This window comes from Bos grunniens, chromosome 11 (genome assembly GCF_055505025.1).
Source record: "Bos grunniens cultivar Pamir isolate PY7600 chromosome 11, Bosgru_T2T1.0, whole genome shotgun sequence".
Lineage (NCBI taxonomy): Eukaryota > Metazoa > Chordata > Mammalia > Artiodactyla > Bovidae > Bos > Bos grunniens.
The window spans coordinates 40,917,686-40,933,246 of record NC_141175.1 but is presented as its reverse complement, the minus strand read 5'-3'; the positions used below and the strand labels follow the sequence as shown (position 1 = coordinate 40,933,246).

General features: G+C 33.9%; 1 protein-coding gene across 14 annotated transcripts in view; it reads left to right on the top strand.

The window, feature by feature from the left end:
- APLF (aprataxin and PNKP like factor) overlaps positions 1-15,561 on the top strand; it is a 135,543-nt gene that overhangs the window by 14,646 nt on the left and 105,336 nt on the right. For all 14 annotated transcript variants that reach the window (XM_086326270.1, XM_086326269.1, XM_086326275.1 and 11 more), the window contains exons 2-3: positions 812-883; positions 11,634-11,806. In XM_086326270.1, the coding sequence (XP_086182396.1) occupies positions 812-883; positions 11,634-11,806 (245 nt within the window). The remainder of the gene's footprint in view (positions 1-811; positions 884-11,633; positions 11,807-15,561) is intronic.

Genomic DNA, 15,561 nt, shown 5'->3' with positions numbered 1-15,561 from the left:
GAAATTTCATATTTTTGCAAGTTTTTGCAGAACTAATGGGATTGAACTGAACTGAGTGGATTTAATTGAATTTAGGCCTTGCTGCAGTCTGTTTTTACTGATAATTTTGGTCCTGATGTGGATAAGGTTAGAGATGAAGTGATAAATACTAAGGTAATGCAGAGATAGGCCAAATAATTATGCTATTAAGTAAAGTTGATGATTGAAACATTTTCATTACATAAAACTACAAATCATGAAGATAATCTTCTTAACTGTTGAGTTAATAGCCATGTAGGGAAGGCTTGCTTGGCAATTTCAACACTTAAAGTGCAAGCAAGTTTTAAACTTTGGTGTGCAGAAGTACACACCAAATGTAAAAGTGCACACCTTTTACATTTACCAGACTGCTGCTTGTTAAGACCTTTTTTCATTATAACACATGGTATATTTTCTGTATTTGAAATGTTTCCTGATACATATTATATAGATTTTTTTCTCATCTTATGAATTTTATTGATAACTCCTGCTAAAGATATGTCTTGAAATGATCGTGAAAGGTTTTGGGATCTATTAAGTTCCAAGCTTGAGTCTCTGCTTCACTATTTATTTTTCTGTGACTCTGGGGAGGTCCTTAATCTCTGAGTTGTTTTCGATATGTATTCAGCAAGGACAGTCGTTTCAATGTACAGTCAACAAATGAGTAATAGATTTCATATCTAGTCTACTAATTTCAGAAACATTGCTGTGGGGTTTTTTGTTGTTGTTGTTGTTGTTGTTGTTTTAAGGAAGGTGGCTGTGTTTGAAATGTTAATTTTTTTTCCCCCTGTAGATAACAGATAAGAGAGTGTCCAGAAGACATGCCATTCTTGAAGTGGTGGGTGGTAAGCTTCGAATCAAACCGGTAAATATGTCATTAATGATTTATTTTAACTTTTTCTCTCTCACCTTTTTCCAGCTCCTGATTGGAGCGGCTTATTCTTAAAGTTATGAAAATAGGGAATTAATGTTAGAGTGTGTTTCCCTTATTGCCAGAAGATAACTGGGAGACAAAGATCTAAACTATTTAAGCTCCTTTTTTTCACATGGGGCAGTGCTACATTTAAGTAGTTAGAATTTTAATGAAAGGTGACTACCAGTTCATGTATGCATTACGATTTTGTTCATAAGTGGATATTACAAAGAAGATTCTATAAGAAAGCACCTACGGTATAATGGTTAGTTTTTGGGGGATGGGGCAGCAACCAAAGTCACTTAAGTGTTTTAGGCTTGTTTTAATGGATTTCTAGACCTAGAATATTTTCCAAATTGGCTTAAAAAAGATGTTTAGTTGGAGTTGTCCATACTTGGATGAAAAGTATTCAGATATATTCTGAACTTCTATGACTATTTAAAAGAGTATTGATAATGTAAAATACATAAAAGTGATTTTATTAATGGAAAATTTCTTCTTTGAGTTAAACATGATCCGTTATAAAGTGGGTCAAATATCTGTATGGGAGTTTAATCAATGCTTAATCAAAGAAGACACCTTTTAGAAAACATTCTTCACCTTACTTGGTCTTTAGTTAGATTGTGCTTATATAAGTAAACAGTTGTTTTTTGAGCACCAAATTGTGGTAGATACAAAATTAGACCTTGTACCTCAAACCATACATAAAAATCAATTCCAGCTAGATTAAATGTGAAAGTCAAAATTATAAAACTATTAGAAAATATAAGAAAAAACCTTTATGACCTTAGAGTAGGGAAATATTTTTAAATAAGATATAAAAAGCAGAAACTGTAAAAGAAAGATTGGAAGAAAAAGCCAATTACATGAAAATTAAGAACTTTTGCTGATCAAAATATAATGAAAATGAAAAATGCCACAGGGAGAAGATATTTAAAACACATAAAATTGTCAAAGGAGTGATATCCAAAATTTACAGCAAATGCTTTGAATCAATAAGAAAAAGATAATCCAGTAGAAAAATGGGCTGATGACTTGAGTTTCACCTTACAGAAATGAAAATCTGATGGTTATTAAATGAAAAGCAGGCATACAGTCTTCTTATTAGCTGGGGAAATAAATGAAACCACAATGAGATACCATTGTACACAAAAGAGATTGGCCAAAATGCAAAGACTAACAACTTCAAGTGTTGGTGAGGAGGTAGAACAAGTGCAGTAGTGATGAACTGTGGGTGGGAGCTCAAATGGTGCAGCCACTTTGAAAAATAGCTTGGTGTTATTTCTAAAAGTTAAAGGCTTGTGTTCCCTCCAAGCCAGATGTCACACGTACACAGGATATATACAAGAGCCCGAAGAGCAAAATTGTATGATAGCAAAACACCAGAAATTTCCACCAACAGTAAAATCAATAAATATATTGTGATATATTCATTTAATGAAATACAGTACAACAGTGAAGATATTGTGAAAGCTGAGAAAATATAGATTAAATTCTGGAACAAAGTATTGAATGATGAAAGCATGCATTGGAAGAATATATATATAGTATGGCTCCTGCAAAATTAACAATATATTCTGTGGTCAGACATAGGTGGTGAATAGGAACCAGAATGTACAATAGTCAGGGTAGCTATGTCTGAGGGAACTGAGAAGAGAGTGAATAGGGAAAGACAGGGAGCGTCAAAGGAATGGTAATATTCTTCTTAAACTGGGTGGTGGGTCTATACATACTATCTCACATTAGTTACCTCTCTGAAAAATTATTATGGAATATTTATAACATGAACAAAGTTATGAATACTACAGCAGTTATTTCTGTAATGCCAGACTACCAAACATTGGAAGACACAAGAAAAGTTTTTTAAGGAAATCTGCAGTTTTAGTACTAGAATTTGATTCCTCTTTTAGAAAAATATTTAATTGGGTTTGTGCTTTATTCCCACAATTATTAAATTCACATTATATTAGTTGAAGGAAAACTGACTCTTAGATTTAGTGATATATGTCTAGTTTCTTTGCTTTATGTAATGCTTGATTTCTTATTTATATTAATATAGTGTCAATAAAATAACTATCCCCTGGAAATAGATTGATTTATTTAATCGGCCTCTTACTGTTGCTGTACCTTCAAGGGGTGATGGAGAGAAATTTAGAGGAATTCTAATGCAGACTTTGGTAATGAAATTTAAGATCAGTAGTAATGAGTGCGAGATGGACAGATAACTTCTAGTCTTTATCATAATGCTAAATATCACTTATTCTCTGTTCCTAGTCAATTACAAATTATTTGATCTACTAAAGCAGATTATATATGCATATAATAAAATGTTGAGAGAAGTTTTAGTTTAAAATCTTTGTAACATTGCGTAAGTAAATATAGCAAATATTTTTTTATGATCCCTTCCATAAGTTATATATTTCACAGTTATCTTTATGTAATTAAATATTGTAGTGTTATGTTTAAGTAATTAAATATTTTTTTGCTTTCCTTCAAATTAAATAAAACAGTAGCTTTGCCAGTGATACATGAATGCAATTAGGGCAAGAGCTAATTTAGACTTTTAGATTAGATGAATCTGTCTCTTTTTTCCTCTTCTAATATTTCCCTTTAGAAAAGGCTGTAACACTTAGTAGTTCTAGGAAATAGTGCATGAGGAGATAATATTAACTCATGAGGAGATGATGTTAGCTTTTTTGTGTGTCATTTAATCTACAGTCTGGTATCAGCAGGGAGAAAATGCATTATGAAGGCAAAATGACAATGTTCTCTATAAATGACTGTATCACCAGTGGTTAGTTATATCCTCCGGGTGAATTCATAGCTATCGGTGCTTTTATTTCATTTTAATAAAAACTTACTTCTTGGTTCTTGGATGACTGAAGGAGTAATTCTATAACTTTAAATTGCAAAAGATATTTATTTTTTGCCATTTCATATTGGTTCTCAAAATATATAGCTTTAAGTGTATTTTTTCTATTGCACAGTGAAATTTCTGAGTTGTGATTGTTTTCGTCCCATGAAATTATGAGTGTACTTGTAAAATAGCTGTAAGATACTACAGTAGCTTTTCCACAACTCATTTAGTTTAAAAAACAAACAACTTTCTAAATTAAAAAAACAATCACACAATATTGAAGAGCTCTTTTTTTTGTGACACATTAATCTTTCTTTAATATTTAATGATAACTCCAAGAGCAAGCTATAGGAAATTGATTTGTATTTTAGTTCTGTTCTTTCAGGGATAATGCATCCTTTGTATCACTTTGAAGAACATAGCATATTCATTTAAGTTCATACTTATAGTCACATGGATCTGTGAAAAGGCACATACCTCATGTGTACCTCTCATACAGGTAGCTTGCATCTGTTATTTACTGTGGGTTTGGGTTTGCCAGTATTTTCCTTGCCCTTTTCTGCTAGCCTCATTGAAGGAATCAGAGCCTTCAATCTTTTTTTGGTCTCAGAGTTTGAATATTAAAAAGAATCTTTAAGGTTTGGGGAAGAATTGGAAAGATTTTTAGTTATTGATTATATTTTTAAAATATAAGTCTAATTCGGTCTTTTTTTGTTATTAAACACTTTTTAAACAGGCCACACATGCACATAACATACATGCTTTTTTTAAAAAGTCAGTTTAGTGTATATTTAAGATAGTTGTCAATTTCTGCCGTATTTATAAATATATTGATATTAAAGTATTTATAGTGTTCTATTAATTTTTAAAAGTTTCATTTTATGAGTACTTATGTCATTGTTTTCATTCCAAATATTCCATATATATTCTCCATTTTTATTAATATCACTAGATTTTTGTCTACTTTATTACTTATAAAAAACTATCTTTTGGATTTCTTGTATACATGGCTTTTTAGTTGGAGTGTACATAGTTTGACATAGTTTTTTTATTTTAGCTGACTGAATGAGTAATATTTATTTAGATGTAAATTATAGGATCAAACATCAGACCTCTTGCGATGTCACTCTTGTGCTTAGTGGGGATCTCCTGGCGTGGATACTTTTAGGGAAAGAAGAAGGTGATGATGGACCACACAGCTTGGCCCACTTTCTTTGTGGGTGGATTTGCTAAATGCTTAGCATTTTACCACCTGCGTATTAAGTGCTTTCAGCTGAGGAAAAATACTCAAGTTGACTTTTGTTTGACTTTGGGTTTTTTATGTCTTTTTAAAGAAATATAATCACTTTCCTTTCTTAAATATTTAACCTTTTCTTCTCTTAGAATTTTATGCTTTTGTATTTAACATCTTACTTTTGTAAACTTAGGGCTGTATCATTATTTAATATTGTTTATAGATTCATCTGAATCTTTCAAATGCTCATGAATAAGAACATCATCTTATCTTAACCTATGAGAAGGAAACCTCAGAGTTCAGGCAGAAACTCTGTATATTCTTGTTTTGACTGTTGCCCTTTACCGCTACCCAGCATTCCTCACTGGTGACCATGACATATCAAGAAAGGGGAGGCTTCACTTAAAAGGCTGAGGAATAACAGGGAACATTTCTAAGCCCAGCAACGTGCAAAAGCACTCAAAAGCTCTAACCGTATACCAGAGTGCCACATTGAGAGAGAAATTAGGGGTGGCTGATAACATAATGAAAGGTTAAGTTTAAATTATAACTTAGAAAATATCAAACATTCACAGCTCTTTTTAGGAATATAATATTGCATAAATGACACTGCATCTCTGTTCTTATGCCATCTTGTTTGTAAAATTTTATATTATTATAGTTTGTAAAATGACTCTGACCCAGTGAAATAAAGTGTAAGTTGCTCAGTTGTGTCCAACTCTTTGCAACCCCATGGAATTCTCCAGGCCAGAATACTGGAGTGGGTAGCTGTTCCTTTCTCCAGGGATATCTTCCCAACCCAGGGATCAAATCCAGGTCTCCCTCATTGCAGGTGGATTCTTTACAAGCTGAGTCACAAGAGAAGCCCAGTGAAATAATTACCTACCAAATCTAAGGGCTTTCCCTAGTAGCACAAAGGAGAAGGGAATGGCAATCCACTCCAGTACGCTTGCCTGGAAAATCCCATGGACGGAGGAGCCTGGTAGGCTACAGTCCATGAGGTCGCTAAGAGCCGGACATGACTGTGCGACTTCACATTCACTTTTCACTTTCATGCATTGGAGAAGGAAATGGCAACCCACTCTAGTATTCTTGCCTGGAGAGTCCCAGGGATGGAGGAGCCTGGTGGACTGCCATCTGTAGGGTTGCACAGAGTCAAACACGACTGAAGTCACTTAGCAGCAGCAGCAGCTAGTAGCTCAGACAGTAAAGCATCTCCCTGCAATGCAGGAGACCTGGGTTCAATCCCTGGGTCAGGAAGATGCCTTGGAGAAGGAAATGGCAACCCACTCCAGTATTCTTGGCCTGGAGAATTCCATGGACAGAGGAGCCTGGTGGGCTACAGTCATGGGGTTGCAAAGAGTCAGACACGACTGAGCGACTGACACACATACACCAAATTTATATATCCTCTATTTTTAATTTCTAATTCTATCCTTTCCTCCAAATTTTATTTTACTGCTTTTTTATCTTTTTCAACACAGACAGGAAATAGAAATGTTTTCCCTTGCAGATACACCTGGGAAGGACTTAAGGCTAGATCCTCATGAAATTCAGTTGCTGGAACTAGATAAATTATATTCCTTGCAGCTTTCAGAGTTTTTTTTTTTTTTTTTTTTTAGAATTGAGCTTATAGGTAGCAGTGCTTATTTTCCTGGTAGCTTTTACTTTAATACTCCCAATTCTGTAGTAGGTCTGCTCCCCACCCTACCTACCCCTCTACTCCCCTACCCCTTACCCCCCACACTAACCACAGGCCTGGATTAAATGTACTGTTTGGATGGTTTAGCTTGTAAAATGTAATCATTTTCTTTCTCAATTTAGCTAAATACTTTCTGATTCCTCTACCCAAATTCTATGATTCTGTGGTTAATTTAAAAGTATATTATGGTATTTGATCAGATGAAGTCATATGAAGTTACAGCTAATGTTCAGTTCAGTTCAGTCACTCAGTCGTGTACGACTCTTTGCGACCCCATGAACTGCAGCATGCCAGGCCTCCCTGTCCATCACCAACTCCTGGAGTTCACTCAGACTCACGTCCATCGAGTCAGTGATGCCATCCAGCCATCTCATCCTTGTCCCCTTCTCTTCCTGCCCCCAATCCCTCCCAGCATCAGAGTCTTTTCCAATGAGTCAACTCTTCACATGAGGTGGCCAAAGTATTGGAGTTTCAGCTTTAGCATCATTCCTTCCAAAGAAATCCCAGGACTGATTTCCTTTAGAATGGCCTGGTTGGATCTCCTTGCAGTGCAAGGGACTCTCAAGAGTCTTCTCCAACACCACAGTTCAAAAGCATCAGTTTTTTAGCACTCAGCTTTCTTCACAGTCCAACTTTCACATCCATACACGACCACTGGAAAAACCATAGCCTTGACTAGATGGACTTTTGTTGGCAAAGTAATGTCTCTGCTTTTGAATATGCTATCTAGGTTGGTCATAACTTTCCTTCCAAGGAGTAAGCATCTTCTAATTTCATGGCTGCAATCACCATATGCAGTGATTCTGGAGCTCAAAAAAATAAAGTCTGACACTGTTTCCACTGTTTCCCCATCTATTTGCCATGAAGTGATGGGACCAAATGCCATGATCTTCGTTTTCTGAATGTTGAGCTTTAAGCCAACTTTTTCACTCTCCTCTCTCACTTTCATCATAGAGGCTTTTTAGTTCCTCTTCACTTTCTGCCATAATGGTGGTGTCATCTGCATATCTGAGATTATTGATATTTCTCCCGGCAATCTTGATTCCAGCTTGTGCTTCTTCCAGCCCAGCATTTCTCATAATGTACTCTGCATAGAAGTTAAATAAGCAGGGTGACAATATACAGCCTTGATGTACTCCTTTTCCTATTTGGAACCAGTCTGTTGTTCCATGTCCAGTTCTAACTGTTGCTTCCTGACCTGCATATAGGTTTCTCAAGAGGCAGGTCAAGTGGTCTGGTATTCCTATCTCTTTCAGAATTTCCCACAGTTTATTGTGATCCACACAGTCAAAGGCTTTGGCATAGTCAATAAAGCAGCAGTAGATGTTTTTCTGGAACTCTGTTGCGTTTTTGATGATCCAATGGATGTTGGCAATTTGATTTCTGGTTCCTTTGCCTTTTCTGAAACCAGCTTGAACATCAGGAAGTTCACGGTTCACGTATTGCTGAAGCCTGGCTTGGAGAATTTTGAGCATTACTTTACTAGCGTGTGAGATGAGTGCAATTGTGTGGTACTTTGAGCATTCTTTGGCATTGCTTTTCTTTGGGATTGGAATAAAAACTGACCTTTTCCAGTCCTGTGGCCACTGCGGAGTTTTCCAAATTTGCTGGCATATTGAGTACAGCACTTTCACAGCATCATCTTTCAGGATTTGAAATAGCTCAACTGGAATTCCATCACCTCCACTATCTTTGTTCATAGTGATTCTTTCTAAGGCCCACTTGACTTCACATACCAAGATGTCTGGGTCTAAGTGAGTGATCACACCATCGTGATTATCTGGGTCATTAAGATCTTTTTTGTACAGTTCTTCTGTGTATTCTTGCCACCTCTTCTTAATATCTTCCTGCTTCTGTTGGGTCCCTACCATTTCTGTCCTTTATTGAGCCCATCTTTGCATGAAATGTTCCCTTGGTATCTCTAATTTTCTTGAAGAGATCTCTGGTCTCTCCCATTCTGTTGTTTTCCTCTATTTCTTTGCACTGATCGCCGAGGAAAGCTTTCTTATCTCTCCTTGCTATTCTTTGGAACTCTGCATTCAGATGCTTATATCTTTCCTTTTCTCCTTTGTTTTTCACTTCTCTTTTCTTCACAGTTATTTGTAAGGCCTCCCCAGACAGCCATTTTGCTTTTTTGCATTTCTTTTCCAAGGGGATGATCTTGATCTCTGTCTCTGTCACGAACCGCCGTCCATAGTTCATCAGGCACTCTATCAGATCTAGTCCCTTAAATCTATTTCTCACTTCCACTGCATAATCATAAGGAATTTGATTTAGGTCATACCTGAATGGTCTAGTGGTTTTCCCTACTTTCTTCGATTTCAGTCTGAATTTGTCAATAAGGAGTTCATGATCTGAGCCACAGTCAGCTCCCGGTCTTGTGTTTGCTGACTATATAGAGCTTCTTGTAATTTTCGTGGGATTTTGAAAGCAAGTAAGCTCATGTGCTGAGCTGTTGGCTACCAGGAGCTTTTTAGAGGATGAAAGTGGATTCTGTTTAAAATTTAGTTTACCTAATTGTATAGATTATAATTTCTTAAGATCATACAATATGGTATCTTGTAGAAAATGGAATTAACACATTTTAGGGTGAATCTATTTAAGTGACTCAACAGGTAGCATTTTTAGTAAGTATTTTGGATTTCCAGCCTCACTTCTTATAGTAAACTATTTGGAACCATTCCTGAGATTATTCATGTAATGACTGACAGTTGAAATACCATTGATTCTTCCTGCTACTAGAGACTCCTGTAGTCATTTTAATCATAGACTGTAAGAACTGTGGTAGATAATTATCTTCGCCCAGGGACCTTAGAGTCTAGTGATGATTTGTCAGATGATTGTAGGTAATCTTTGACTGATAGAAACTGGTTCCAATAGTTCAAGCAGAAAGGTGGTTGGGACAAGACATTACTGAGGCTGTAGTAAACAATAGAGCATTTTTGAGTAGGTCTTAATGATTGGACCAAAGATTGTATGTATAAGGTGAAGATTTTGGTGAATGTGGGAGTTGGGGTTGGAAACCATTGTAGGTTTATGAAGATCCTTCATTTCTATGCTTTTTTATATTGGAGAAGCATCAGAGGCCTTATGTAGAAAAATGTAAAAAGTAACCTGGGAAGCAGTAGGTGATAGAAGACTGGGAGACTTGATGTGATGTTAGCACAAGTAAGAAATGCACGCAGTGGGTCAGAGTTTGAACTAGGGCCATGACTGCTAATGGTAAGAGAAATGGACCTGGTATACTTTAGAGGAAAAGGATCTGGGGTTTGACATTTGAATGGAATGAAAAAAGGTTATAGATGTTCAATAAAAGTTTGTGGATATTTTGCTGTGGCTTAATATAGAAACTAAATCAAAATAGCTTATATTTACCCTTTAAATACCCTATTCTTTTTCCATAGAAATAGACATTTTTAAAAAATAACAAATGAAAAATATAATGCAAAGTAATATACCAAAGTTAATAACAGTATTTGCTTCATGTTTATAATAATATTCTAAACTTACTTATATTTTACTTAGTTTGTATTCCATAAATGATTAAGATTTTTTAAAAAAGAAAGTAACTGTATTTAACAAAAATTTTAAACTGAATTTCCCAATGGAAAGATTTTTGAAGGGTAAAAAGAAAAAAAATACTAATGCATTTTTAAAATTTCAAAATACATTTAAAAAGAAGCCTATTACAAGCTTCCTTAATTTTTCTGTAATTAATTTTTTTTACAGTAGTAACAGAAGGTTTTACCTTTTGAATTTATACTCAGTTCAAGTCTGTTCAAACTCAAGGTGAATAAGACATATCTTAACACCTACAGATAATTTAAATGGTTGGGGTCAGAAAAGGTTTTGATGTATTAATGAAAATATACTTCTGTCTCAAGATACATTAATGAATTATAAATAGAAAAATTGAGAGCGTTCAGCATATGTCAGTCTCAAGGTGATATTTATGTTGCTATGCTGGAGAGATGATTGATGTCTCCAGAAAAAAAATGTCATTTAAACTGATAAAGTAGACAGATGGGTGGTAGGGGGGAGTTGCTCTATATAAAATTCTTTGAAAAATAAACCTGAAAATCTGCATTAATGTGGATTTCTTTGTTATATGCTAAAGCTTATTTATTTAAAAGACCCAATGGTATGGATGACAAGAAGGCTATCTGAAAGTGGCTACTTTCAGTTTGATTCTAGTTAGAACTTTTAAGGTGCCTTTCAATAGGTCTTAGTCATGAAGGCAGCTCATGTTGTCTTTGCTAACACGAGGTAATTAGTGGAAACATAATTCAAAATAATGGCTATTGTAATAGTTTTGACAGTGATATATATTTACTTCTTGCAATTTGAATATGAATGATGATCTTCAGAGGGGAGTTTCATTGAAACAAAATAAGATTCTTCTGTGAGGATTTTTTTTTTTTATAAAAAGGTATGTTGTTTGCTTGAGAAATTTGGTCAGAATTTTCCTTACCATAGATTCTCATTTTTTAATTATAGTAATTATTAGGGGAAAATGAACAGAATTGAATTTTCAAGGGATTAGTGAATTTTGGATAAAAATTGGGGGACTCAGTTTCCATACTGATTCCGTACTGATAATTATTTATCATGTTTCTCTTTCCAGTGTCTAGTCATCTCTCAAGCACAGCCTCTTTTAACCAGTTAATTAATAACTTTGCTTTTTTCTTTGATTCCTAGAGAAATCAGAAGTATAATACAACTGTTTTTTTGTATGGTTAGATTATAATTATATGGTGTCTTGAAGTGCCAAATTTATTAGACTTTTAAGTGTAGATTTATACTTAAAATTGTTTTGACACTAACATTTTGAATCAGTTCATATTTAGTTGTATTTTTATCTTGATTTTGAGTTACAACATCACTGTATTCTGTTTTTTAAATTTGTTAGCTACACAGAAATCCATGTTATTATCAGTCTTCTGAGAAGAGCCAGCTCTTACCATTGAAGACAAATATATGGTGCTGGTTGAATCCTGGAGATCACTTTTCTTTATTAGTTGACAAATACATTTTCTGTGTCTTGTCTACACATTCTGAAATGGAAATGGAGTGTACTTTAAGGTAAGATTGCCTGATGAAGTGTGATTAAAGTAATGATATTTGTAATCTAATTCCTCAGTCATGCACAAAAGCTTCAGTTGAAACCACTCTAGAATTTAAATATAGTGGTGATGTAGGGGTGTGTGTGTGTGAGTGTGCTTCTAGAAAACATATGGTTTTGGAAACTTATGCCTCAGTAGTGGTTGCTTCTATATGTTGCATCTTTTACAAACATTGTATTTAGAATGCTTTTTCCATCAAATAATAATCAGGATAATTAATATGAAACTGACTATATTTTCTTAATCTTTTCTTTTTTTAACTTTTAAAATTTTCTTAAGGTATTAACCTCTGGTTTAGATTATATTTGTGTAATTCCTCTTTCTTATAAGAATAATAGAAAATATAAAGTAGGGAAACTGGTGAAATGAGGTATTACAATAAATAGCTGATGTAAAGTTATAATTAATGCAGTGAGTTTTATTGAGGCAGTCATTAGCAGATTATTTGCCTTTGTTTAGCTTTTAAATTATAGAATACTTAAACTGGACCTATAGAAATAGATGGACAGAATTATATAGAGTATGTTCTTTGATTGCACTGGTATTAAATTAAAAATCAATAAAAATACAATATCTAGGAAGATGTTTAAGTGTTTTGAAATTAAGTAGCATGTACTAAGTAGCCCATGGGTTCAAAAGAAATCTCAAGGGAAATTAGAAAACATTTTGAACAAAATAATACTGAAAGCATAACAGAAACATTTATGACAGTAGGCATTTGAGGAAAATTTATATTAAATGCTTTTATTAGGAGAGAAGAAAGCTATAAAGTGAATGCTATATGCTTCTACTTTTAGAAGATAGACAATCAGGAGTAAATTAATCCCAAAAAAGAAATAATAAGAAAAATAAGACTAGAAATCAGTGAAATAGAACATAGACAAATAACAAAGAAAATCAACAAAGCCTAAAGTTAGTTCCTTGAAAAGACTAATAAAATTGATAAGACCTTAGTAAGGCTTCCTAAGGGAAAAAAAAGCTGAAAACAAATTGAAAACAAATTGTCAATACCAGAAATGGAACAGGGGCTATCACTACTGATCCTGCAGACCTTGAAAGAAGATGAAGAAATTATTATTTAAAATTCTATGGGAGTAAAATTGATGGCCTAAATGAATACATAACATTTCTAGAGAAACACAATTTACAAAAACTGACACAGGAAGAAATAGAAAATCTGATGAATCCTATATTCATCAAAGAAATTGAGTTCCTAATTTAAGAATTTCCCACAAGGAACTTCACCAGTGAATTCTTTTAACTTACAAAGAATAAGTGATACCGCTATTATACTTTTTCCTCCAAAATAGAAGAGAGTACACTTCACCACTCATTTTATGAAGCTTTTATAATCTTAATAGCAAAATCAGATAAGAACATTACAAAAGAAGTAAATATAGACCCAAAGTTATTATAAGAAAATATTTACAAGTCAAAACCAGCAATGTGTAAAAAGGATTTTAATATTCTATGACCAAGTGAAATTTTAAGAACTGCAAGGTGAGTTTATCATATAAAAATCAATGAAATTTACTATAACAGATTAAAGAACTGTCATTTCAGTAGATGGATAAAAGCAGTTGTGACCAAAATTTAATACATGTTCATGATTAATTTTTAAAAACCTTAGAGAAAACTAGGAAAAGAAGGAAATTTCCATCCTATAAAAATATACTTAATAGTGAGGTATTGGAAAGTTCTCTGCCTACTGTTGGGGGCAAAACAGAAATATCTATTTACTGAAGGTCCTAGCCAATCCAGTAAATCAAGAGAAAGAAACAAAGGGCATCCTATTGAAAAGAAAGAAGCAAAACTGTCTTTATTTGCAGATGATGTTATTGTCATCACTCTAAATTCTTTCTGATAGGTTCCCTATTTCCTCTCTATGTGTTACGTTTTGTAGATTTTTACCTTGCGCCTTCATCTGTAACATATATATATATATATTTTTTTTTTTTTTTTGCCTTTTATTTCTTTTTGTTTTTGATGGACGGTATTGTGTTCCTGTCTTCCTAGTTCTTTGGCTTGAGGTTTCCAGCAGTAGAGTTTGCAGGCAGTTGGGTGTGGAGATGTGGACCTCTGGGATACCTCACTCCAGTTAATCTCTCTATACTTTTATAATACATGTTGAAATATTTTAAAATTTGAATAAGAATAAAAAACCTGTGTGCTTTGTGTAAGTTATGAGGACCTGATTTCATTATAAATTTTTTTCTTCCAACCAGCTATGAATTTAAGAAAGAGGTTTGAAGAACAAAATAACAGTGCAAAAGCTTGTCGTTTCTTCAAGTTCTCATTTTACTCATGTCAGCATGCTTTTCATGTAGTATTTAGAGTCTGTATAATAAAGCCCATTCATAATTGACTTAGAGCGTAGGGGTATATACACATTAGCTCTGGTGTGTTCATTTTTCACTCTGTATATGTTTCTATGAAATTATTGTACCAAAAGCTGTACTTTTTTCAGAAGTCAAAGTAAGAGAAAGTAAAAAAAAAGTTTTATATTTTAGTTAATTAAATTATGATGTATTTCATATAGAAGGACCAGCATTAATTTTGCATTCCTGTTGCCTTCCCAGCAGTGGGTGCTTAGCAGCCATTTTGTTGCTGTTATTGTTCAGTTGCTCAGGTGTGTCCGATTCTTTGTGACCCCATGGACTGCAGCATTCCAGGCCTCTCTGTCCTTCCCTGTCTCCCAGAGTTTGCTTAAACTCATGTCCATTGAGTTGATGATGACATCCAACCATCTCATCTTTTATTGCCACCTTCTCCTCCTTGGTGTCTTGAATAGATGAATGAAATACTCTATAATACTTTCCTCATCTGAATCTCATTGCTGATAAGCAAGTACAACATTAGCTCTCTGGAGTGATTGTTTTCTTTAAAACACTGTTGAAGAAAGGAAAGTAAATCATTTATACCAAATTATTTTTTCTTTCAAATTTTTAAAGTGCTTAATAGTTTCCATTTAAATAGGTACTTTTAATAACTATTTAATTTTGGACAAAATAATGAAATGTTGATGAAAATGCCATTGTAGTATGAAAACATGCATGTTTATAATTTATTTATAATTATTTTAAACTTATAGGTCTAGCTCATTCACCTTAATATATTTTGTATTAAACACAAAATATATAACTTATATTTAAATATAACAGACTATATTTTTAAAAATAACTTAATTGCCAAAATAGTCTTTATTTTTATTTATGTATTTATTTTCGGCTGCACTGGGTCTTTGTTGCTGTGTGGGCTTTCTCTCGTTCCGGTGAGTGCAGGCTGCTGTTTGTTGTAGTGCATGGTCTTCATGCTGTGGTGGCTTCTCTTGTTGCGGACCACGGGCTCTAGATGAATAGGCTCCAGTAGTTGCAGCATGCAAGTACTGGACTTCCAAGCAGTCTTTAAAAAGAAGAAAAGAGTTGGAAGATTCGCACTTCTCAATTTCAAAACCTGCTTCAAAGCTACAGTAATCGAGACAGTGTGATACTTGTGTAGGAAAGACATATGGATCAATGGAATAGAATTGACAGTCCAGAAATAAATCTTTACACTATGGCCAATTAATTTTCAATGAGAGTGCCTAAACAATTAAATGGAGAAAAGAATAACAAATGGTGCTGAGACAAATGCAAAATACTCCTACCTCACACCATATAAAAATAGATCAGAGACCTAACTAAAAGAGCTAAAACTATGAAATCCTTAGGAAAA